The following is a 25,902-nucleotide window of genomic DNA, read 5'->3' as shown; positions in this document are numbered from 1 at the left end:
CAGCACATTATAACCAGAGATGTTTGCAGTGAGTAAAGTAATACTCTCTATACGTTCAATGCATTTTTGCACGAACGGTTCGTAAACGCTCACACAAAATACAAAAGGTAGAGTTTACCCTCCAGTACTCCACAGATTATATAGAACACAATAACAAGTCAACTACTATGAATTTCACTAAATCCCATGTCATGACCATATCTCCATTCAGTAGATAGTGTATGCTCTGTCTCACTCACTCATCTCTCCCACTTAACCCCATCAGCAGTCAGCAGAGACAGAGGAAGGGGAACCAGACCTGCTGATCATCAAGGTGGAGGGAGAAGCAGATGACCAGGACTCTAGGATCAGCCACCCTGCCAGAACAGTGGAGGGCAGCAGAGAGCTAACCACCCAACTGGCTGCAGCCACCACAGAGGACCCTGCCATTCAATCCAGTGGCCCCAAAGGCAACAACAGCATCCACACTGCTATGGAGGTCAGTGGATCTGACCTCATCTTCCTCCAGTCAGAAACAGGGAATGTGAAGCAGGGACCACAGCAGTTTACAGGACTTGAACCCAGAGCAGAGAGGCAGAGTCTGGACACAAAGTGTGACATGAACAGGGACCTCACTCTCCTAAGAGGTTCTTTAAACCAGGTGTGGAGAGAGGCAGTAGCGACTGATGATGGCACTTCTGCTGCTCACACTAAAGTAATGGACCTAGGGAGTGGCCCAGTGGGCCCAGAAACACAGACTAGCTCAGACATAGAAATGAGAAGTGTAGGGTTAGAAAACCACAGGTTTTCCCCCAAGTCTTTCCATTCTTCATCAGAACATGTGATAGTGATTGACTCTGTATCCAGTGAGCAGCAGGTAGATAGAGGTTTTGAGTGGGGTCAGGTGGGTACAGCTACTACACCATAGGTCAATGGGACTGGAAATAAGCAGGAAGTGGGAGTGTTTAACAGAAACTCACCAATGATTCACCCGAATCGATGAGAGACATCACGCTATTGGTTTCACCCGGCTTCCGGCGCTCAGAGATAAATACAGGCATGCATCTTGGCACAGGAAATGCAGGTGAGGCCAACAAAGATAGTTGGTGTTCGTTGGCAAGACTCTGAAATACCAGGAATAAGAGTTCAACAACCAACTCTTACCTCACTTCCTGTTGGCCATTTTAGACCAAGCACCACAATTTCCTCTCATTTGAGTAATTTCACCACACACGCTAGACTATGCACCGTAGAACAACCGTACAGTTGCCCAAACTGCCATAAGCAGTTTGTCCATGAGAGTGACTTGCGGCAGCACACTTTTTTCCACACCAGGAAGCGGGGGTTCGCCTGCACCTTGTGTGAGAAGAGCTTTGTGTGTGCCAGTCAGCTACAAATGCACCACAACTTCCACACTGGGGAAAAGCCCTTCATTTGTGCACAGTGCGGCCGCAGGTTCTCCCACTCCAGCAATCTGAAAAGACATCAGAAGCTTCATTATTGAGAACTGACACAGAATCAAGAGATTCCTATGGAAAAAAGATGTTATGGCAATATCATGAGTTCAAACTAGAGGTAGACCGATTAATCGGCATGGCCGATTAATTGGGGCCGATTTCAAGTTTTCATAACAATCGGTAATCGGCATTTTCGGACACCGATTACAGTGCATTCCACGAGGAAACTGCGTGGTAGGCTGATCACCTGTTACGCGAGTGCAGCAAGGAGCTAAGGTAAGTTGCTAGCTAGCATTAAACTTAACTTATAAAAAACAATCAATCTTAACATAATCACTAGTTAACTACACATGGTTGACGATATTACTAGGTTAACTAGCTTGTCCTGTGTTGCATTTAATCAATGCCGTGCCTGTTAATTTATCATCAAATTACAGCCTACTTCGCCAAACGGGGGATGATTTAACAAAAGCGCATTCGCGAAAAAAGCACAATTGTTGCACGAATGTACCTAACCATAAACATCAATGCCTTTCTTAAAATCAATACACAGAATGTTTTTTTAAACCTGCATATTTAGTTCAAATAAATGTATGTTAGCAGGCAATATTAACTAGGGAAATTGTCACGGTATATGCAACAGTTTGGGCCACCTGGCTTGTCGCGAACTAATCTGCCAGAATTGTATATAATTATGACATAACATTGAAGCTTATGTAACAGCAATATTTAGACTTAGGGTTGCCACCCGTTCAATAAAATACAGAACGGTTCCGTATTTCACTGAAAGAATAAACGTTTTGTTTTCGAAATTATAGTTTCCGGATTTGACCATATTAATGACCTAAAGGCTCGTATTTCTGTGTGTTTATTATAATTAAGTCTATGATTTGATATTTGATAGAGCAGTCTGACTGAGCGGTGGTAGGCAGCAGCAGGCTCGTAAGCATTCATTCAAACTTTACTGCGTTTGCCAGCAGCTCTTCGCAATGTTTGATTCACAGCGCTGTTTATGACTTCAAGCCTATCAACTCCTGAGATTAGGGTGGCAATACTAAAGTGCCTATTAGAATATCCAGTAGTCAAAGGTATATGAAATACAAATGGTATAGAGAGAAATAGTCGACACGTCATAATTCCTATAATAACTACAACCTAATACTTCTTAACTGGGAATATTGAAGAACTGGGAATATTGAACCACCAGCTTTCATATGTTCTGAGCAAGGAACTTAAACGTTAGCTTTTTTACATGGCACATATTGCACTTTTACATTTACATTTACATTTAAGTCATTTAGCAGACGCTCTTATCCAGAGCGACTTACAAATTGGTGCATTCACCTATAATATCCAGTAGAACAACCACTTTACAATAGTGCATCTAAATCTTTTAAAGGGGGGGGGGGTTAGAAGGATTACTTTATCCTATCCCAGGTATTCCTTAAAGAGGTGGGGTTTCAGGTGTCTCCGGAAGGTGGTGATTGACTCCGCTGTCCTGGCATCGTGAGGGAGCTTGTTCCACCATTGGGGTGCCAGAGTGGCGAACAGTTTTGACTGGGCTGAGCGGGAACTGTGCTTCCTCAGAGGTAGGGAGGCAAGCAGGCCAGAGGTGGATGAACGCAGTGCCTTTGTTTGGGTGTAGGGCCTGATCAGAGCCTGAAGGTACGGAGGTGCCGTTCCCCTCACAGCTCCGTAGGCAAGCACCATGGTCTTGTAGCGGATGCGAGCTTCAACTGGAAGCCAGTGGAGAGAGCGGAGGAGCGGGGTGACGTGAGTACTTCTCCAACACTGTGTTTTTGCATTATTTAAACCAAATTGAGCATGTTTCATTATTTATTTTAGACTAAATAGATTTTATTTATGTATTATATTAAGTTAAAATAAAAGTGTTCATTCAGTATTGTTGTAATTGTCATTATTACAAATATATATATTTGTAATAATGACAATTACAACAATACTGAATGAACACTTTTATTTTAACTTAATATAATACATAAATAAAATTCGATATATATTTATATATATATATATATATAAAAATCGTCCGATTAATCGGTATCGGCTTTTTTTGGTCCTCCAATAATCGGCATTGCCGTTGAAAAATCGCTAGGTAGTTCAAACATTGTCATATGTTTGCCTTAGTCTCATGCATGTTGCATTTTTTTTAAACATTTGTTACATTTTAGTAATTTAGCAGACGCTCTTATCTAGAGGTCGACCGATTATGATTTTTCGACGCCGATACCGATTATTGGAGGACCAAAAAAAGCCGATACCGATTAATCAGTCGATTTATTGTTATTTTTATGACAATTACAACAATACTGAATGAACACTTATTTTAACTTAATATAATGCATCAATAAAATCAATTTAGCCTCAAATAAATAATGAAACATGTTCAATTTGGTTTAAATAATCCAAAACAAAGTGTTGGAGAAGAAAGTAAAAGTGCAATATGTGCCATGTAAGAAAGCTGACATTTAAGTTCCTTGCTCAGAACATGGGAACATATGAAAGCTAGTGGTTCCTTTTAACATGAGTCTTCAATATTTCCAGGTAAGAAGTTTTAGGTTGTAGTTATTATAGGAATTATAGGACTATTTCTCTCTATACGATTTGTATTTCATATACCTTTGACTATTGGGTGTTCTTATAAGCACTTTAGTATTGCCAATGTAACAGTATAGCTTCCGTCCCTCTCCTCGCTCCTACCTGGGCTCGAACCAGGAACACATCGACAACAGCCACCCTCGAAGCAGCGTTACCCATGCAGAGGAAGGGAAACACCTACTCCAAGTCTCAGAGCGAGTGACGTTTGAAACGCTATTAGCGCGCACCCTGCTAACTAGCTAGCCATTTCACATCGGTTACACCAGCCTAATCTTGGGAGTTGATAGGCTTGAAGAGGTGGAACGTTCCAACAGGAATCTGTTCCAAAAAACGTAAAGTAAAAGGTTGCCAACCAACAACGCATACAAAGTAGCAACACATACAAACCTAGCTAACTAGCTGCCGAATAGGCATCAACTCACCACGTAGCTTATTCTTAATGTTTGTCCATAGGCAAACAGACATGTGGCTCAGTTGGTAGAGCATGGTGTGTGCAACGCCAGGGTTGTGGGTTCGATTCCCATGGGGGGCCAGTACAAAAAAAATAAAAAAATGCATAAAATGAAATGTATGTATTCACTACTGTAAGTCGCTCTGGATAAGAGCGTCTGCTAAATGACTAAAATGTAAACATGTAAAAAAATGTGAGGACAGACATTTTTCGGAATAAACGTGATGAGTGAAAAACGCAATGAAATAGACCACTCCCTACCCGGTATCTTATTCTTCCGCTATACAACTTTGTATGCGTTGTTTTTTGGAAACCTTGTTATTTATGAAGTTTTTGGAATAGATTCCTGTTGGAACGTTCCACAAATTATACCCACCCAGGTTGAAGTCATAAACAGCGCAATGCTTGAAGCACAGCGAAGGGCTGTTTGAATGAATGCTTACGAGCCTGCTGCTGCCTACCACCGCTCAGTCAGACTGCTCTATCAAATCATAGACTTAATTATAATATAATAAACACAGAAATACGAGCCTTAGGTCATTAATATGGTCGTATCTGGAAACTATCATTTCGAAAACAAACGTTTTTTTCTTTCAGTGACATACTGAACCGTTCCGTATTTTATCTAACGGGTGCCTTAGACCGCTGTGTCACTCGGGAGGCCTCTCGTGGTGCTTCTTGACCGTAAATATACACTCATTGGCCAGTTTATTAGGTACACCCATCTAGTACTGGGTCGGACCCCCTTGTAGCCACGAAGGGATGCACCTGGTCAGCAAAAATGTTCAGATACGCTGTGGTGTTCAAACGCTGCTCAATTGGTATATTCCTGTGCCAGGAAAACATTACACCACCGCCACCAGCCTGTACCGTTGACACCAGGCAGGATGGGGCCATTGACTCATGCTTCTTGTGCAAAATCCTGACTGCCATCAGCATGATGCAACAGGAACCAGGATTTGTCGGATCAGGCAATGTTTTTCCGCTCCTCTATTGTCTAGTGTTGGTGATGGCGTGTCCACTGGAGCCACTTCTTCTTGTTTTTAGTTGATAGGAGTGGAACCTGGTGTGGTTGTCTGCTACAATAGCCCATCCGTTACAAGGACCGCTGAGTTGTGCGTTCTGAGATGCCATTCTGCACACCACTGTTGTACTACGCCGTTATGTGTGTTTGTGCCCGCCTGTTAGCTTGCATTATTCTAGCCATTCTCCTTCGACCTCTCTCATCAACAAGTTGTTTGCGTCCACAGGACTGCCGCTGACCGGATGTTTTGTTTGTCGCACCATTCACTGTAAATCCTAGAGACACGGTTGTGCGTGAAAATCCCAGGAGGCCGGACGTTTCTGAGATACTCGAGATACTGACAATCATACCATGCTCAAAGTCTCTTAGGTCGCTTGTTTTACCCATTCTAACGTTCAATCGAACAGTAACTGAATGCTTTGATGCCTGTCTGCCTGCTTTATACAGCAAACCAGGGCCACCAGACTCACTGTCTGTAGGAGCGAACCATTTTCGTGAAGGGGGTGGCGTACCTAATAAACTCACATTGACCTTAAAATATAGATTCTCACATTGACCCTAAAATATATATATTCTCACATTGACCCTAAAATATATATTCTCACATTGACCCTAAATATATATTCTCAAATAGAACCTACATAGTGTATTCTCACATTTCTTACGAATGAAATCAGTCAGTTCACAGGAAATTATGTTTTCCTTTCAAAAGTACAGGTAATTATTGCAGTCAAATTTTAGTTTCAAATGTTTTGAGTACAGAGAAGCTTCAGATTTTCTGTGTCCATGAGTTGAGTCAGTAAATGAACAACTTAATTCAAGCCATTTGATCAATATTATAGCATAGTAATATCTGAGTTATAATAGACCTGTATTTGTTTGAGAGCTTTGTAAATCTCATGTCTTTCTACTTAATTCCTCCCTCCTCTTTTCAGGCCAAATCTACTGTGGAAGGGGAGAGAGACCTCCAGCCATGGAAGAAAGAAGAGGCTCTGAGGGAGATGCCAGGTAATGATGAATATATTGCTGTAATGAAAAATGACATACTGATTGACAACCTCATTGTTTTATTTGACTGCATATGACCATCATGCTTTTGTTGTCTCTTCAGGCACTGATAGTGGCCACAGAATGACAGACCCAAACACACAGACCTCTCTAGACACTGACCAAGCAGAGCTCACTGAGCAGCTCAGAACCAAACACAGCATATTGACTGTCAACAGATCAGACACTGTTTTCAAGTCAGACCCAGAGCCTGAGAGCCAGAGCCAGGGGTTCCAACTCACAGGTCCAGGACCTGTTGCTAAACAGCAGCACAGCCTAAACCCAGAGAGAACAACTGATCTGCCTGTAAACTCCCGTAAGCGAAGAGTCAGTGATACAGCAAATGATCGGCCATCTTGTTCTAGTTATGCTGCCGAGACGGTCTCAGGAAGCCTCTCGCCTCTCACAAAGGTGAACCCTATTCCCCCACTTTCTCAGAAGGTGAGGGGTGAACACGAGAATTCCCAGGGCGGTTCAGAGGTCAAGTCTGAGGTCATAATTATTGACCCCCTCCATGTTGACGAGGGGGAAGATGGGGATGGCACGCCCTCGTCGTGGAGGCAAGGTGACATCATGGAACCCAGGCATCATCAAGGAGGACATATTGAAGTAGATGCCATGCTTCTTGGAGGACATTCAAGGAACACTTATCATCATCCTCACCCAGGTGTCCAGCCAGCAGCGAGACAGAACTCACCTAACAATCACTTCTACACCATTAGCATGGACGCCGCTTTTGACAACCGCCTCGGCACCTTTCAGAACCCGGCAACCACCGCCACTACTCCATTGGTCGAGGGAACCGGGGAGCTGCAGTACCCCACCTGGGTGGATTTCCCTGGGAGCGCCCCCGACACCCACCTGGGCGACATGACTGGGACTCATCAGGACAGAGCGGAGAGGGCGAAGTCCTACAGGTGCACCTTCTGTGGGAGGGAGTACCCTCACCTGTGCCAGCTCAAGATGCACCAGAGGGTCCACACGGGGGAGAAACCGTACGAGTGTGCCCTGTGTGGGAAGCAGTTCAGCCAGCTGTGCGGCCTGAAGCGGCACCAGAGAGTACACACAGGGGAGAAACCTTTCAGATGCGCTCAATGCGGGAAACAGTTCTCTCATTCCAGCAACCTGAAAGTGCATCAGAGTGTCCATACAGGGGAGAAACGGTTCCACTGCGCCCAGTGTGGAAAAAACTTCTCCTTTCTGAGCAATCTGATAAGACACCAGGCAGTTCACGCAAGGAAATGATAGGTAGTATTGATTTGATTTGTTGTGTTGATTTAGGATTGTGTTTTCTGAATTGATTGGAAATTGAATGAGGTGTGTGATTGTTCTGGCTAAATGCTGCAACTCTGAAATGTTTGACTTGTTAGTTATACATGTGTTCAACCAGTTAGTAAGTTGGAGATTTCAGTTTCCCAGTTCCGACTAGCACGTACACGCGGCATGAAAGGTCGTTACCTGTTCTTTGTATTCTTACTTTGCATTCTATTTTTTCTCCTCTAACTATTATTTTGTATTCTGGAGCAATTTGTAAAAAAAGAATGACTCAATGTTTGCTGCAGATTGTTATATTGGTTCAACATACAATATCATGTCTATAAGGTTCAACTTTTTATTATACAAATTCCTACAGTAATTGTGTAGTGTTGAAAATAATCAGGCCAAAATAAGATTGTCACAAGGAACATGCTTGTGTTAAAGTTTAAACGTTTTTTGTGATGTTTTGAGAAATAAACCAACTCATGGGAAATGTGAAGAACGTATTTTGTCTTTGAGAATAATGCATGAAGCTTTATCTCAGCAGACAGTAAAACTGTGATCTCAGTCCCAGACCTGCTGTCCCAGACCTGCTGGAACGCTGACCTATTCACTGGACGTGCTACCTGTCCCAGACCTGCTGTTTTCAACTCTCTAGAGACAGCAGGAGCGGTAGAGATACTCTCAAAGATCGGCTATGAAAAAGCCAACTGACCCTTACTCTTGTGTTACTGACTTGTTGCACCCTCGACAACTACTATGATTATTATTATTTGACCATGCTGGTCATTTATGAATATTTGAACATCTAGGCCATGTGCTGTTATAATCTCCACCCGGCACAGCCAGAAGAGGACTGGCCACACCTCATAGCCTGGTTCCTCTCTAGATTTCTTCCTAGGTTTTGGCCTTTCTAGGGAGTTTTTCCTAGCCACCGTGCTTCTACACCTGCATTGCTTGCTGTTTGGGGTTTTAGGCTGGGTTTCTGTACAGCACTTTGAGATATCAGCTGATGTAAGAAGGGCTATATAAATACATTTGATTTGATTTGATTTACACTGAATTGTCTCCGGAAGTAGATGGTTTAACAGCGGAAATGCTATTGCGCGGGTAAGTTTGCTAGCTAGCCTGCTTAGTAAGGTTGGCTTCATAGCATTCATTGCCATGGTTATCAATTGTACCGCTGAAATGGAACGTAAATCACAGAAAATGAAGTGGTGACAGCTGAATAGAAGTACTTGGAGGTACGATATTTGACAAGAGTTAAAAGGTGTATAGGGAGATGGTGTCCCGTCCGCCCAGGCCGTTTGCGTGGTGTACTGTACGACCCGATAGGATCATGTAGTGGAATGGTAGTGGGTTTTTAATGAGTGTAGGTGGCAGCTGCAGAGAAGTACCTGGATGTACGAGATTTTACTTCAGAAGAGGTAATGGGGTGGTGATTTTAATGAAATAGTGCTATATACTGTAGGTGTAGGGTTAGTTGGTGGATTTATTTATTTCAGGAACAGGAATAATGAGAATTGAATGTAGGTAGGAAATTACTGGCCTCACTTTAGTACAGTAGGTGGCGGTGTATGTGCATTTTAAATTGGATGCGATCCGCCAATCCCGAAGGAGAATCAAATCAAATGTATTTATATATCCCTTCTTACATCAGCTGATATCTCAAAGTGCTGTACAGAAACCCAGCCTAAAACCCCAAACAGCAAGCAGTGCAGGTGTAGAAGAAATGCAGAGAAGAAGCTAGCTGGCTTGTGCTTGTAGTCAAATAATAAAGATGTTAAACGAAAGCGTTTTTCGTGCGCGTGTAGCGTCCGTTATGGAAACTTTAACAGCAACAGCGATACGATAAGTGTGTCAAATAATGGAAGAAAGCTACATTGCTCTTCGTGTGGAAATGAAGTGTAGCCATGAACCGCACAGGAAGCCCCTGACGAAGGAGACTGGCACAGGGATGAATAATGAGGAGACTGGCACAGGGATGGATAATGAGAAGGAGACTGGCACAGGGATGGATAATGAGAAGGAGACTGGCACAGGGATGGATAATGAGAAGGAGACTGGCACAGGGATGGATAATGAGAAGGAGACTGGCACAGGGATGGATAATGAGAAGGAGACTGGCACAGGGATGGATAATGAGAAGGAGACTGGCACAGGGATGGATAATGAGAGGAGACTGGCACAGGGATGGATAATGAGAGGAGACTGGAACAGGGATGGATAATGAGAAGGAGACTGGCACAGGGATGGATAATGAGAAGGAGACTGGCACAGGGATGGATAATGAGGAGACTGGCACAGGGATGGATAATGAGAAGGAGACTGGCACAGGGATGGATAATGAGAAGGAGACTGGCACAGGGATGGATAATGAGAAGGAGACTGGCACAGGGATGGATAATGAGAAGGAGACTGGCACAGGGATGGATAATGAGAAGGAGATTGGCACAGGGATGGATAATGAGAAGGAGATTGGCACAGGGATGGATAATGAGAAGATGATTGGCACAGGGATGGATAATGAGAAGGAGACTGGCACAGGGATGGATAATGAGAAGGAGACTGGCACAGGGATGGATAATGAGAAGGAGACTGGCACAGGGATGGATAATGAGAAGGAGACTGGCACAGGGATGGATAATGAGAAGGAGATTGGCACAGGGATGGATAATGAGAAGGAGACTGGCACAGGGATGGATAATGAGAAGGAGACTGGCACAGGGATGGATAATGAGAAGGAGACTGGCACAGGGATGGATAATGAGAAGGAGACTGGCACAGGGATGGATAATGAGGAGACTGGCACAGGGATGGATAATGAGAAGGAGACTGGCACAGGGATGGATAATGAGAAGGAGACTGGCACAGGGATGGATAATGAGAAGGAGACTGGCACAGGGATGGATAATGAGAAGGAGACTGGCACAGGGATGGATAATGAGAAGGAGATTGGCACAGGGATGGATAATGAGAAGGAGACTGGCACAGGGATGGATAATGAGAAGGAGATTGGCACAGGGATGGATAATGAGAAGGAGACTGGCACAGGGATGGATAATGAGAAGGAGACTGGCACAGGGATGGATAATGAGAAGGAGACTGGCACAGGGATGGATAATGAGAAGGAGACTGGCACAGGGATGGATAATGAGAAGGTGATTGGCACAGGGATGGATAATGAGAAGGAGACTGGCACAGGGATGGATAATGAGAAGGAGACTGGCACAGGGATGGATAATGAGAAGGAGACTGGCACAGGGATGGATAATGAGAAGGAGACTGGCACAGGGATGGATAATGAGAAGGAGATTGGCACAGGGATGGATAATGAGAAGATGATTGGCACAGGGATGGATAATGAGAAGGAGACTGGCACAGGGATGGATAATGAGAAGGAGACTGGCACAGGGATGGATAATGAGAAGGAGACTGGCACAGGGATGGATAATGAGAAGGAGATTGGCACAGGGATGGATAATGAGAAGGAGACTGGCACAGGGATGGATAATGAGAAGGAGATTGGCACAGGGATGGATAATGAGAAGGAGATTGGCACAGGGATGGATAATGAGAAGGAGACTGGCACAGGGATGGATAATGAGAAGGAGATTGGCACAGGGATGGATAATGAGAAGGAGATTGGCACAGGGATGGATAATGAGAAGGAGACTGGCACAGGGATGGATAATGAGGAGACTGGCACAGGGATGGATAATGAGAAGGTGATTGGCACAGGGATGGATAATGAGAAGGAGATTGGCACAGGGATGGATAATGAGAAGGAGACTGGCACAGGGATGGATAATGAGAAGGAGACTGGCACAGGGATGGATAATGAGAAGGTGATTGGCACAGGGATGGATAATGAGAAGGAGACTGGCACAGGGATGGATAATGGGAAGGAGATTGGCACAGGGATAGATAATGAGAAGGAGATTGGCACAGGAATGGATAATGAGAAGGAGACTGGCACAGGGATGGATAATGAGGACACTGGCACAGGGATGGATAATGAGAAGGTGATTGGCACAGGGATGGATAATGAGAAGGAGATTGGCACAGGGATGGATAATGAGAAGGAGATTGGCACAGGGATGGATAATGAGAAGGAGACTGGCACAGGGATGGATAATGAGAAGGAGATTGGCACAGGGATGGATAATGAGAAGGAGACTGGCACAGGGATGGATAATGAGAAGGTGATTGGCACAGGGATGGATAATGAGAAGGAGACTGGCACAGGGATGGATAATGAGAAGGTGATTGGCACAGGGATGGATAATGAGAAGGAGACTGGCACAGGGATGGATAATGAGAAGGAGACTGGCACAGGGATGGATAATGAGAAGGAGACTGGCACAGGGATGGATAATGAGAAGGTGATTGGCACAAGGATGGATAATGAGAAGGTGATTGGCACAGGGATGAATAATGAGAAGGAGACTGGCACAGGGATGGATAATGAGAAGGAGACTGGCACAGGGATGGATAATGAGAAGGAGACTGGCACAGGGATGGATAATGAGAAGGTGATTGGCACAGGGATGGATAATGAGGAGACTGGCACAGGGATGGATAATGAGGTGATTGGCACAGGGATGGATAATGAGAAGGAGATTGGCACAGGGATGGATAATGAGAAGGTGATTGGCACAGGGATGCATAATGAGAAGGAGACTGGCACAGGGATGGATAATGAGAAGGTGATTGGCACAGGGATGGATAATGAGAAGGAGATTGGCACAGGGATGGATAATGAGAAGGAGACTGGCACTGGGATGGATAATGAGAAGGAGACTGGCACAGGGATGGATAATGAGAAGGTGATTGGCACAGGGATGGATAATGAGAAGGAGACTGGCACAGGGATGGATAATGAGAAGGTGATTGGCACAGGGATGGATAATGAGAAGGAGATTGGCACAGGGATGGATAATGAGAAGGAGACTGGCACAGGGATGGATAATGAGAAGGAGACTGGCACAGGGATGGATAATGAGGAGATTGGCACAGGGATGGATAATGAGAAGGAGATTGGCACAGGGATGGATAATGAGAAGGAGACTGGCACAGGGATGGATAATGAGAAGGTGATTGGCACAGGGATGGATAATGAGAAGGTGATTGGCACAGGGATAGATAATGAGAAGGAGACTGGCACAGGGATGGATAATGAGAAGGAGACTGGCACAGGGATGGATAATGAGAAGGTGATTGGCACAGGGATGATTAATGAGAAGGAGACTGGCACAGGGATGGATAATGAGAAGGAGACTGGCACAGGGATGGATAATGAGAAGGAGATTGGCACAGGGATGGATAATGAGAAGGAGACTGGCACAGGGATGGATAATGAGAAGGTGATTGGCACAGGGATGGATAATGAGAAGGTGATTGGCACAGGGATAGATAATGAGAAGGAGACTGGCACAGGGATGGATAATGAGAAGGAGACTGGCACAGGGATGGATAATGAGAAGGTGATTGGCACAGGGATGGATAATGAGAAGGAGACTGGCACAGGGATGGATAATGAGAAGGAGACTGGCACAGGGATGGATAATGAGAAGGAGATTGGCACAGGGATGGATAATGAGAAGGAGACTGGCACAGGGATGGATAATGAGAAGGAGATTGGCACAGGGATGGATAATGAGAAGGAGATTGGCACAGGGATGGATAATGAGAAGGAGACTGGCACAGGGATGGATAATGAGAAGGAGATTGGCACAGGGATGGATAATGAGAAGGAGATTGGCACAGGGATGGATAATGAGAAGGAGATTGGCACAGGGATGGATAATGAGAAGGAGACTGGCACAGGGATGGATAATGAGAAGGAGACTGGCACAGGGATATATAATGAGAAGGAGACTGGCACAGGGATGGATAATGAGAAGGAGATTGGCACAGGGATGGATAATGAGAAGGAGACTGGCACAGGGATGGATAATGAGAAGGAGATTGGCACAGGGATGGATAATGAGAAGGAGACTGGCACAGGGATGGATAATGAGAAGGAGACTGGCACAGGGATGGATAATGAGAAGGAGACTGGCACAGGGATGGATAATGAGAAGGAGATTGGCACAGGGATGGATAATGAGAAGGAGATTGGCACAGGGATGGATAATGAGAAGGAGACTGGCACAGGGATGGATAATGAGAAGGAGACTGTACAAGCATTGAACCCTTGCCGTTCTTCTGATCGTATACAAATGGCAGGTGAGATCACAAAACAAAGGATTTGTCACATGCGCCGAATACAACATGTGTAGATCTTACCGTGAAATGCTTACTTAACATTACAAGCCCTTGATCAACAATGCTGGGGGGGGTTTTTAAGTAAGAAAATATTTGAAAAGTGAGTGAAGTAAAAAAATAAAATAAAACGTTTTTTATAAAGCAATAACGAGGCTATATACCAGAGGTACCGAGTCAATGTGCTGGTGTACAGGTTAGTCGCGGTAATATGTACGGTACCAGTCAAGTTTGGGCACACCTACTCATTCAAGAGTTTTTCTATTTTCTACATTGTAGAATAATAGTGAAGACTTAACTATAAAATAACACATGGAATCATGTAGTAACCAAAAAAAGTGTTAAACAAATCAAAATTTATTTTATATTTGATGTTCTTCAAAGTAGCCACCCTTTACCTTGATGACAGCTTTGATTACTCATCCAGCTTGATGAAGTAGTCACCTGGAATGCATTTCATTTAACAGGTGTGCTTTGTTAATTTGTGGAATTTCTTTCCTTAATGCGTTTGAGCCAGTCAGTTGTGTTGTGACAAGGTGGGGGTGTTATACAGAAGATAGTCCATATTATGGCAAGAACAGCTCAAATAAGCAATGAGGAACGACAGTCCATCATTACTTCAAGACACGAAAGTCAGTCAATCTGGAAAATGTCAACTCATAAAAAAGGCGCCATAGATTTTTCAACTAACCTGCTCTTGGCAATACTAAAATATAATTTCAAAATGGTCTGAGAAGAAAAACATTGGCAGGGCAATTAATGTGTAGACAATATGCAGTAATGTATTGGGCCTACAGCCTACTGCACAAACCTCATTGCTACAGAACTGTTTTTAATTGGTTAATGTTGCCTACATAGGCTTAGTCATGTTTTTTTTTATATATATATAATTATTTTGTATCTTTTTATTTTAATTTTAAATCTGAGCGGAAGAGCTTGGCTGGCATTTTGACTCAAAGTGATCTTGACTCAGAAAAGGTTGGTGCCCACTGATCTAGAGGTTAGCTCTGCCCTGGACCAGAGCTAGAAGATAGCTAGCTACCTATAACCCTGTATGGGTGGTTGCTTGGCCCACACTCAATCTTGGGTTAGGGTTAACTATCACCTAGCCCTTTGACTCCAATATGGCTTGTGTAAACGAGAGCAAGCTATCACCCAGGTGAACACTACACACTGGGGGTGAATGAAGGGGTCAGTTGTCCCCAATAAATATGGGATCCAATGTAAACCCCTTCTTAAGTACAGATCATCATTAGCTGTAACACTATGCAGTCAAACTCCTTTTTTTTCTAGTTAGTTAGATATTATGGAATATGGGCCTTGTAGCTAGGGAACTAAAGGTACTGTGATTCACAGTAACCAAATCTTAATTGGTATGTTACCCCACCAGGTTTGAGAAAGACTCCTGTTGAGGAACAGCAGGATGAAGAAGAGGCCAGCAGTGCTGATACAGAAGATGATCCCATGGACCACGATGATCCCATAGGTCATGATGATTACACTCCACTGTTACCGATGACATAGCAAGGACCATCACAGCCTGTTAAACCAAAGACCACATCCTCTCTGGTTAAGCTTACGGAAGATGAGGTCAGTGGAGCTTGTGATCATATACTGGGGGCCTAATTCATAAATGAGACTATATAAATTAGACTCACGTTTCGTAGCAAATTATACATTTCAACGACATGTACGGACAATACCAAGGTAAACAATGCAACTTCTTAATGTTAAAACAAATAAGAAGCATAATTTAACGTTTCATATCTAGCTAGCTAACTTGTACTAAGAGTTGGCTGGCTGGCTGGCTGGCTAACGTGAGTTGGCTTGCTGGCTGGCTAACGTGAGTTGGCTGGCTGGCTGGCTAACGTGAGTTGGCTGGCTGGCTGGCTGGCTAACGTGAGTTGGCTGGCTGGCGTGAGTTGGCTGGCTGGCTGGCTGGCTAACGTGAGTTGGCTGGCTGGCTAACGTGAGTTGGCTGGCTGGCTGGCTGGCTAACGTGAGTTGGCTGGCTGGCTAGTGGCGTTGCTAACATATGTTTGGGACATTGAATATATGTGAACATTCCATGATATTTGCTATCCACAGTGGGTTGCGTTGGAGCCAGTAATGTGTTATTGTCAGTGGTTGTGTGTATGTGATGTCAGATATATATATTTTGTATATTAATACGCCTTACCCCTAATACTTAATATCATCCTATCCTTTCTGCATGCACTTTAATTGATACTCCAATAAATATGGCGCCATAGAACTCTATGTAAAGCCCCACAATTTGCCAATCTCATTATTATTATTTTACTTACATTAAGTTATTTGTTACAGGTGCACCATTCGATTGTTCCTGTCAATTCTCTGCTATCACTCACAAGATGCACAACCTGCTGCAAATTGTTCCACTGTCCACTTTGTCTCAGCTTTAAACCAACCAAACGCTCAAGATTACAGCGCCATGTTGATGTGCACCTGAAAAAGGCAGTGTCTTTCAAAGGTATGCTGATGTTTTAACCATGTAGTCTGCTAGATTGTATTATCATTCTTGTCAAGATGTGCTTTACTCATTTCCGTCTAATTGTTTTAGATAAAAAGATTTGTAAATGCAATTTGGACTGTAGGACAGATGGCCATTATCACTGCCCCCAGTGTGAGAGAACTATCATCAGGAGGGATGCCATGACAAGTCATCTGCTGTTGTGTCAAGGGGCTTCAACTCCTGTTTCATCATCTGCACTGCCCTCTACGCATGCTGCACCGTCCACACCTTTGGTACTGCCCACTCCTGCTGTAAACCAGCGTATTAAAATCACAGCCCATAACCAACTGCCTCAAAGTCCAGCCTATAGGACTCTGACGACTGTGTGTGATCACTGTGATTTTGTGCTCCTGAGAAAGAACTTGAAGCAGCACCTGCTGAGGAAACACCTGGAGATAGCCACTCCATTGGAGGGAGCAGAATCAGATCCTGTGTCTGTGGCACAACAACACGGCACTATGAAACATGCTGAAGGGACCAGGCGGAGACGGAGACTGACCGCCACCTGCACCATATGTGGGCGTACGGTGACCATGAAGAACATGCGAGCACACATGAACAGAAAACACCCTGATTCCTGGTAGATGCCTGTTTTGCAAACAGAGGCATCATAGCCTGATCCCAGATCTGTTTGTGCTTTTGCCTTTTGTCATTGTCAAGCAAAACGGTTTGGCCATGACAGAGTACACAGAGTGGAATGTTAGTTAAAGAGGTTCTGGATTTCAGGCTATAGGCTTCATGCATCAACTACTTCATTGATGGCTGAATTCTATTATCATTTTTTTATAACAAATCTTGTAAATTCATGTTGTATATTTTTTTTACCATACAAATGGAGAAAATTGCATTTCTTAATCTGACCCCTCAGTTTCATTGGGTTACGGTTATGACCTGGCTGCCAGTTCCATTTCCAAGGCATGAGTGCTGGGCAACAAACAATTGGGAGGTAAACTATAGACCTTTTGTTATTTTGAACATTTCTTGCAGTCTCTATAACTTGTTAAAGACTATTGTACAAAGTATGTTGAAAAGCTGGGGAATCATGCTCCACTCACTCACACCAAACAATGGTTGTTCAAATCTAGGCTATTATAATCAAGTTATATAGCTTAGTATGTTATAGCTGTAGAAAGGTACATAGCAGCTCATAAGATCAAGAGGATGAGAAAGTTTGAAAGTTGGTTTAGGCAGTTTGTCTTATTGATTTTGTTTAGTGGGAGAGAAAAAAAACGCCACTTATGCTGTTGGGTAATTTCGTATTCATATTTTTGAGTATCAAATAAATTATCAACAAAGGATGTACGAAGCTGCGAGAATCAAGGGCGTATCTAAACATGTAGTTACGGTATTTCACCGGCCCGCCCAACCTCGTCAGCTGTCCGGAACTAATCAAAAGAAAACTTCCGGAGGAGGTGAAGAGGTGTGAAAAGGTGAAGCCACCATCTGATAACAAAGAAGATGTTCACTGTAGCCTTCTCTTCTCACATCACAGTAGGAAAAAATTAGATTGTTTGTTTGTTGTAGTCTACTTGGTAACCATGTCTCACGAACTCGCTTTTCGTTGTCGTGTCACCTCCATTATGGAAGCTTTGACGGCAACAGTCGTGCAAGAAATCTGTCAATTTATGGGAGAAAGCTATGCTGCTCTTCGAGTGGAAATGTTGCATGAACATAATAAAAAAGAGACAAGGATGGAGAAGCCAGCGAACTGCCTTAAGAACGTTTCAAAACCTGGTGAGATGTTGACAGTTAGCTATTTAGTGTACAACACACATTTTAGCGTCTGGTGTACATCCATGGTTTAATTAAGCAATAATGTACGAGGGGGTGTGGTATATGGCCAATATACCACGGCTAAGGGCTGTTCTATGCACAACGCATCGTAGAGTGCCTTGACAAAGCCCTTAGCCGTGGTATATTGGCCATATACCACAAACACCTGAGGTGCCTTATTGCTGTTATAAACTGGTTACCAACGTAATTCGAGCACTAAATATAAATGTTCAGTGTACGGTCTGAAATACCATGGCTGTCAGCAAAACAACATTCAGGGCTTGAACCACCCAGTTTATAACACGCAATAACCGCAGAGTGCTAAACCGCCACTATAGCGGTGTCTGAGCATATATATATATATATATATATATATATATATATATCATTAATGCGTCTATTTTCATTATTTGTATGTTAGTTAGCCCACCAAGTTTGGGAAACTTTCCAATCGTGGGGCAAATCCTCAATAAACAAGAGGCCAACTATCATTGGCTAGAAGACGGTGCTGTTTTTGAAGGCCTAGCATCACCGGAGACGGAGACGGAGAGACGAGAGCCATCACAGCCCGCTGGTCAGATTACAGACACGGTAAATTCAGTTTGGTTTGTCCCACCTACTTTGTAAGTGAGGACCACCACACGAGATGTTTGTGTTGTTGATGCATCCCCAACATAACTGGCTGTAGTTTAGAACATTATTCATAAATAATGACATTGTCTTTTGGAAGGTACCATGGCCAGTATGGCTCATCAAACAGGAGGAAATGGCTGATGATCTGGAATCGGAAGGTTAGTTGAAGCAACTATTTTCAGTCACGATGTAAAGTATTTTATTTCCCTTGTATTACATTGTGTATTTGTCATAGTTATATAAATTATTTATTTTTGTAATGTACATTTAAAAAAAAAAAATCCATTCCTAAAACGTGTGTGTGTGTACGAACAACTTGGAGACACAAACTGACTACATCTCATCTGCCCAGACCTGCATGCTCACACCCCATCCCCAGTGTCTGCATTATTGTTTGCCACTTGACCTTAAATTGAACCGATTTGTTTTTTTTGGTCGCCCTTACTAATTCAATAATACATCATTACATTTTTCTGTTGTGTCAATGTCAGCGGATTGATTGACTTCCAAGTTTTTTAGTATACGTTTTTTTCAAGATGAGTGGTGCTAAAATAATCGTCCAGCCCTTTGGGTAACTCACTACACCCCAATATGTCATGTCTTAAAATATGCAGACAGACGGATTAAAAATACATTTACATTGTAATACTTCTGACAGCCAACTTTCTAGCTCCACCCACACTTTCTGGGCATTCCCAGAGAGCATGGATTATTGAGTCATTAATAGTTTTACACTTAAGACATGACTCTGCCGTTGTGCTGAATTTTGTCTCTTGTATAATCAATTCTATACATTAGTGTCTACTGGATTAAGCGAACATTTTTGTTTACTGTAATTTTGTTAGTTATGCTCCATCTTTCCCTCCATCTTGTGCCAGCATCAGTTATTTTTTTAAAGTCTTGGTTCCAATAGTTTATATATTTTTCTAAGCGATTGTCAGTTGGATATGCTCTCTGCATTCTAACAAACATGAAGGCAAGACAAACTGTTTAATTTACGCTAATCAATGTGGTCTTTATTTTATTTTGCACTTGTAAAGACTCTCAAAGTAAACTATCCCTTTTTAATGAGTCATTGTAAAGCTAACTCTGTGACATTCATTGTTGGTGACTTCCTTTCCAGGTTACGGCGAATGGATTCCGGAGACTCCCAAGGCCAATCAGAATATCGCAGGAGAAAGTGATGAGGAAGAGAGAAGTCCAGCCTCTGGGGGATCCAGAGAACTTGGACTTGACGACTTCAAGAGAGAACAGAGTCCGTTGCTGGTGTCACCTGAGGATGCTGCGACACCCATAAAGACAAAGTATAAAACACGCATGTTAGAACACACCGGGAAGCCACGTTTTCGCTGCGATATCTGCGGTGAGAAATTCCAGCGTCAGAGCGGCTTGACCAGGCACCAGCGGCACAAACACAACACCGTGAAAACCTACAGTTGCTCTGTGTGTGGGAAAGGGTTCACCTACATCAAATCCCTCAACACGCATGAGCTCACGCACTCTGATGTCTCTCTCAGTTCAACTATAACTCTGGATGAAGCCAAGGCAAGGAAAAGAAGTCTGACTGATGAACCCACAGACAGAAATGCAGCAGGAGATGTGAGTTGTGTAGAATGTTGCCATTACCAGTACCTTGAAGATGCACGACTGATCACAAGGCTTCCATTTTTCTTGTGTGTTTTTCTAGATGATCAGTGCCATCCTTCACTCAAAGCCAGGTGGAGAAAAGGTATTCCAGGAGTATGGGAACACCAAAGGTCTTACAGATAGCACACGGAGGCTGATGGTGAACATTATTGTGGCCGACATGATGGAAAATCATGGGTACGTATGATGACTAACGGTGTAATATTTAAGTGTATGATTTGTCAAACTTAGGTATTAGACACCCCAAAATGAAAGTCTGCTAGATGATTTCAGACCTTAAAAGCAGACTACTGTCAATATACTGTATGTCCACATCCCACACCATTGCTTGATAGAATTGGCAACAAAAATATTTCTGTTCATTTTGAGGTATAGTTTCTATATCTACAAACCAATGGTTCGGAATGGAAACATGGCTTGACAGTAGTGTACTTTTTGAGGTATGAAAACATCTTAAAAGCTTTCATTTTAGGGTGACCTTTGACACCAGCTCCATTACTGTGGCATTGTGATTTTAGGTGGATCTGAAACACCAGTCATGCATGCATTCCCTGTAGAGTACCAGCCTGTCTGTTAATACTGAGGGGTTTTTCCAGAACCATCCCTCAGCTTTAGATCAAAACATGTAGTGGGGCTTCAGTTTTGCTGAGAAATGAATCAGATTATCGCTTTTACTAGAATTGTTGTTACTTTTTATTTTATCTTCCTCAAAGTAGGATCCCCCCATCAAGTGTCCGCACCAACTACGCCCTGGGGATTGTGACTTTATTCCCCTACTTGAATGATCCAGATTCAGAGCATGGTTATGTAAGTATGAACGGTGGACTGAATTCTCTCTCAGGGGATACCAGGCAAAAAGTTCCAGGATGTTAAATGAAATGGTGTTGATCATTTTGAACTGTTTTCTTTTTGGTTGACAGGAACAATATTACGACGCAGCTAGTGGTTCTGGTTATCTGACCTGGAGAATAAAGACAGTGGGGCGCAACAAATCATGTAAGATCAAGAGGAGAACCAAGTCCACCTATCAAAATGGTCCCAAGGCTCAACACAGTTCCCCTTCAGCTGTTGAGGAACTGTTAGGTGATGAATACAAAGACACAGCTAAGTCCCTCCTGCACCGTATTATCCCAATTCTTTGCTAAAGGGTCCATCACAATACCCACATCTTATTTTCACTCATCTGTTATCAGTTGATCGAGACATTTGGTAAATCATTGTTGGATTGTTTTTGTAATGTCCATCAGATTCTAATTAGAGCTCTTTAGCAGCTGGTGGTAATGGTAGGGAGTTTTTTTTGCTTAATTTTCCATGAAAGTTACATCTTTGTAATCTTTCAGATGAACAAGTGTCCATGTCTGAGGTCTCTATATGCTCAGTTGGGTCTGATTCGTCTGGATCAACTTTAACTCTGGAAAAAACCAAGGCAAGAAAAAGAGGTCTGACTGATGAACCTACAGACAGAAAGGCAGCAAGAGATGTGAGTTGTGTAAAATGTTGCGGTTAGCTCAACTACTAGCGCGTTAGTGATACTACTTTAAAACATGTGCAGCTGTTTCTGTTCCGCCTATTTACATACCCTTGTCTTCTTGTCCATTACCAGTACCTTGAAGATGCTCGGCTGATCACAAGGCTTCTATTGTTTTGATGTGTTTTTCTAGATGATCAGTGCCATCCTTCACTCAAAGCCAGGTGGAGAAAAGGTATTCCAGGAGTATGGGAAAACCAAAGGTCTTACGGATAGCACACGGAGGCTGATGGTGAACATTATTGTGGCCGACATGATGGAAAGTCATGGGTACGTGAATAATTCAATGTGTGATGACCAAAGCTGTATTATGTTTAACTGCATGATTTTAGTCAAACTTCTAGTACCTGTGTGTTCATACTGGGGGGGGGTTTCCCCCGGCACCATCCATCAGCTTTAGATCAAACCATGTAACAGGGCTGACTGCCGTTTTGCTGAGAAATGAATCACTGATGGTAGCTTTAACCAGAATTTTTATTCTTTTTTTTTTTTTTTTCCAACCTTTATTTAACTAGGCAAGTCGCTTCAAATTCAAGTAACTTTTGATTTCCTGAGGGAACTTCCTATGTACTGATGGGTGGATGCATACAATACACATTAAAACAGTATTTTATTTTAAACTATTTATATATTTGTTGTATTCATCCTCGAAGGAGGATCCCCCCATCTAGTGTCCGCACCAACTACGCCCTGGGGATTGTGACTTTATTCCCCTACTTGAATGATCCAGATTCAGAGCATGGTTATGTAAGTATGAACGGAGGACTGAATTCTCTCAGGGGATACCAGGCAAAAAGTTCCAGGACATTAAAACGGCGTTCATCTTTTTTGAAAACGGTTTTCTTTTTGATTGACAGGAAAAATATTATGATGCAGCTAGTGGGTCTGGTTACCTGACCTGGAGAATAAAGACAGTGGGGCGCAACACGTCATGTAAGACCAAGAAGAGAACCAAGCCCTCCTATCAAAATGGTCCCAAGGCTCAGCGAAGTTGCCCTTCAGCTGTTGAGCAACTGTCGGGGGATGAATGCAGAGAGGCGATATCTGTGCTTCAGCATACAACAACTAATGAGTCACTGGTTCGAGAGAAGATGATGGTGACGTTCCAATACAGACAGGAGGTGGTTCATGATCCGGAGAAGTCCTCAACTGTCCTAGATGTCTTCCCCAGATTCCTTGACACTACAGGCTTGGTAAGACTGTATGAATAGAATTCATCATGTTTTAGTGATTTTAAAAGAAAGTGGAAAGTTAATTAATTTTGATTTTTTTGTTGTTGTTGAATGTACTTCAGATCAACCAAGATTTCACCAGACTTTTCGGAGAGGTGGTGTCTGGGACATTTATGGCGAAGTGGCCAACATTTTTCAAACCCAGGGTCATTGCAGATTGCAAAACCCTTCCCTTTAGTGAACCTGTGGAAGACCTAATCTCATCTGCGCAGCAGGAATCCAATGATTATGGTACTAGTGCAGAACTCAAATATATGTTCTTTGGTGTTTCCAATGACTTTTCTAACTTGACCATACAATGTCTGAGTGAAACTGGCATGTGAGCTTTTACTGAGCATTTCTTGTTTTCCACTGAAAAATTAGGATGGGAGAGTGACTTGGCAGCCATTTTGTTGCTTCTGCATCTCCTACCCCCGACCTCAAAGGGCCCGAAGACCGCAAAGATCCGTACCTCTCAAGCTGCTGACCATCTGGTTAGATTTATGAAGGTTTGTATGTTCTGTGATCTTTGTGCACTTTTCCTTTCCTTAGGACAGTACTTTTTAGCAATACACAGCTCCTGTTTGCCCCTCCCCTGCCACTTTGACAGTTTCACATTATGGTCTCCAGAGGTGTAGCCAAATTCAATTACATCCCATGTAAATAGGATAACCATCCATTTTATGAAACTCTGAGCGCATATTTGAGTGAAAATATAGTTACTCTAAACCCTCGTTGCTTAGATTAAGATCACTTTATTGGTCAATTGCACACAAGGTCCAACCAAAATTTGAATTGCTTTAAACCCAACCCTGCCAAAAGACACACATGCATATACAGGTTTTGGAGAGGTGCGGGGGGGGGCTGCCACACTGGGTGCCTGTGGAGCTGCTGCTGTTGTGGGAAGTAAAGTGCCTTGCTCATGGGCACAACGGAAGGCAATGGCATCTAGAATGGAACTGGCAACCCTCTGCCTGCTTGCTCACCTCTAACCGCCAGGCCAGCGTTTCCCAACTCAAGTACCCTCAACAGCACACGTTGCATCCCCTGACAAACTAACTTGATTCAACTTAACGGCTTGATGATTAGTTGACATGTTTCAGGTGTGCTTGTCAAGGGCTACAATAAAATGTGTACTGTTGAAGGTACTGGAGTTGGGAACCACTGCGCTAGGCTACCTGCCTAGTGGTCTGCCCTTGGGATTGTGGAACACGTTATATACTGTTGTCTTGTTCTCTTTTCCTCAGGTAGGGACAAGTATGGTGACCTTCCTTGAGACGGTTAGACATGAGCAGCAGCCCTTCCTCCTCTGTGTCGGTGAAAGGAAGAACAGCCTTCAGAAGTTTTACATCGTCGTTGACCAGAAGGCCATCCCATGCAAGGCCCAAACATCAGTGGCAGCTTTTGATGAGCTCTTTAAGGCACACTATGTCTTCAGTGTGTCCTACCATGAAGCGTTGTGTAACTTCTACACATTCATCCAGACCACCGTGTACGGTATCGACGTGGGGAAGGCAAAGGAGTCCTCAAGAGTCAAGGAGATTAGAGTAAGGCTGCTTAACAAAGACCAGGGGAGTGGTGCCGCCGGAGCGCAAGGGAGCGGCGCTCCCGCCCTTTTTTCAATTTGAGAATGTAAGTTAGTAGTTTAATAGTTTAACACCATCTGCTCTATTTGGCTCCTGAAACAGTAACTCAAGAAGATCTAAGTGCATATCCCCATGAAGCTGATTGAGATCACATGATTATCATGCAGATGCAGTCTGGACATTTCACCGGTAAAACGCAAAGAATTATCATTCACCATTGACACTGATGGCCTATTTGTAAATTAGATATGCCTGACTTGGTGTTTGAGGGTATTACAAATAACATTTTAGTCAGAGAGTGTGGGCAGATGGTGGAGGATGCATTTTGTGCATATTGTATTATAATATTCAATAGGTTACATCTCTCAGTACAAACTGATTGTAGAATTATGTAAATCTCTTTTTGGGGGTCAGCTCCCACACCTAACAAAACAAATGGCACTATACCACTTACATAGACACATGAATTGAGATACTCAAGTGTTCACATGTTTTATTTGTAAAATACACTATAGTAGTTGTGCATTGCTTTTTTTGACATAAGACATTTTCGTCATGGTTTGTCAAAACGTACTTGAATCTGGACAGCAATTGTTGATGTAAATATACACTGAACAAATATAAATGTAACAATTTTACTGAGTTACAGTTCATATAAGGAAATCAGTCAATTGAAATAAATTCATTAGGCCCTAATCTATGGATTTCACGACTGGAAATACAGATATGCATATTTTGGTTCAGTACATTTAAAATAAAAAAAAAACAAGGCTCAAAGAAAACCAGTCAGTATCTGGTCTGACCACCATTTGCCTAATGCAGCAAGACACATCTCCTTTGCATAGCATTGATCCATCCGGCTGTTGAGTGTCGTTCCACTCCCCTTCAAT

The 25,902-nt window shown here is 43.1% G+C and overlaps 2 protein-coding genes across 14 annotated transcripts in view; both read left to right on the top strand.

Moving 5' to 3' along the window:
• The window catches only part of LOC115202345 (uncharacterized), a 35,362-nt gene extending 27,029 nt beyond the window's left edge, over positions 1-8,333 (top strand). For 4 of the 5 annotated variants that reach the window (XM_029766451.1, XM_029766453.1, XM_029766452.1 and 1 more), the window contains 2 exons: positions 6,466-6,538; positions 6,642-8,333. In XM_029766451.1, coding sequence (XP_029622311.1) covers positions 6,466-6,538; positions 6,642-7,822 — 1,254 coding nt within the window. In that variant the 3' untranslated portion in view covers positions 7,823-8,333. Of the gene's footprint in view, positions 1-265; positions 479-6,465; positions 6,539-6,641 lie in introns of all 5 variants that reach the window. The other variant, XM_029766454.1, reaches the window with a different exon arrangement.
• A 5,615-nt stretch (positions 8,334-13,948) lies between these two features.
• LOC115202344 (uncharacterized) lies at positions 13,949-25,705 on the top strand. Of its 9 annotated transcripts, none has more exons than XM_029766447.1 (17): positions 13,949-14,065; positions 15,492-15,691; positions 16,427-16,592; positions 17,503-17,580; positions 18,829-18,998; positions 19,138-19,198; positions 20,164-20,639; positions 20,728-20,864; positions 21,401-21,494; positions 21,608-21,770; positions 22,028-22,167; positions 22,349-22,485; positions 22,869-22,962; positions 23,073-23,408; positions 23,510-23,678; positions 23,811-23,935; positions 24,674-25,705. In XM_029766447.1, exons 6-17 carry the CDS (start codon positions 19,174-19,176, stop codon positions 25,052-25,054), a joined length of 2,277 nt encoding a protein of 758 aa, XP_029622307.1. In that variant the 5' UTR covers positions 13,949-14,065; positions 15,492-15,691; positions 16,427-16,592; positions 17,503-17,580; positions 18,829-18,998; positions 19,138-19,173; the 3' UTR covers positions 25,055-25,705. The 9 variants fall into 9 exon arrangements, with proteins under 9 accessions (XP_029622307.1, XP_029622305.1, XP_029622306.1 ...); XM_029766445.1 differs by having other exon boundaries at positions 16,717-17,580; XM_029766446.1 differs by having other exon boundaries at positions 16,683-17,580.
• The last annotated feature ends 197 nt before the right edge of the window (positions 25,706-25,902 follow it).

Source organism: Salmo trutta, chromosome 11, assembly GCF_901001165.1.
Source record: "Salmo trutta chromosome 11, fSalTru1.1, whole genome shotgun sequence".
Taxonomy (NCBI): Eukaryota; Metazoa; Chordata; class Actinopteri; order Salmoniformes; family Salmonidae; genus Salmo; species Salmo trutta.
The sequence above is the reverse complement of the archived record's forward strand: the minus strand, read 5'-3'. Positions and strand labels throughout refer to the sequence as shown.

Coding starts and splice junctions, on each gene's coding strand:
- LOC115202344 (XM_029766440.1), top strand. CDS start 18,173: ATGTCTCACGAACTCGCTTTTCGTTGTCGTGTCACCTCCATTATGGAA. Junction 19,199..20,163: donor TGATGATCTGGAATCGGAAG/GTTAGTTGAAGC, acceptor CTTCCTTTCCAG/GTTACGGCGAATGGATTCCG. Junction 22,168..22,348: donor ACAGAAAGGCAGCAAGAGAT/GTGAGTTGTGTA, acceptor GTGTTTTTCTAG/ATGATCAGTGCCATCCTTCA.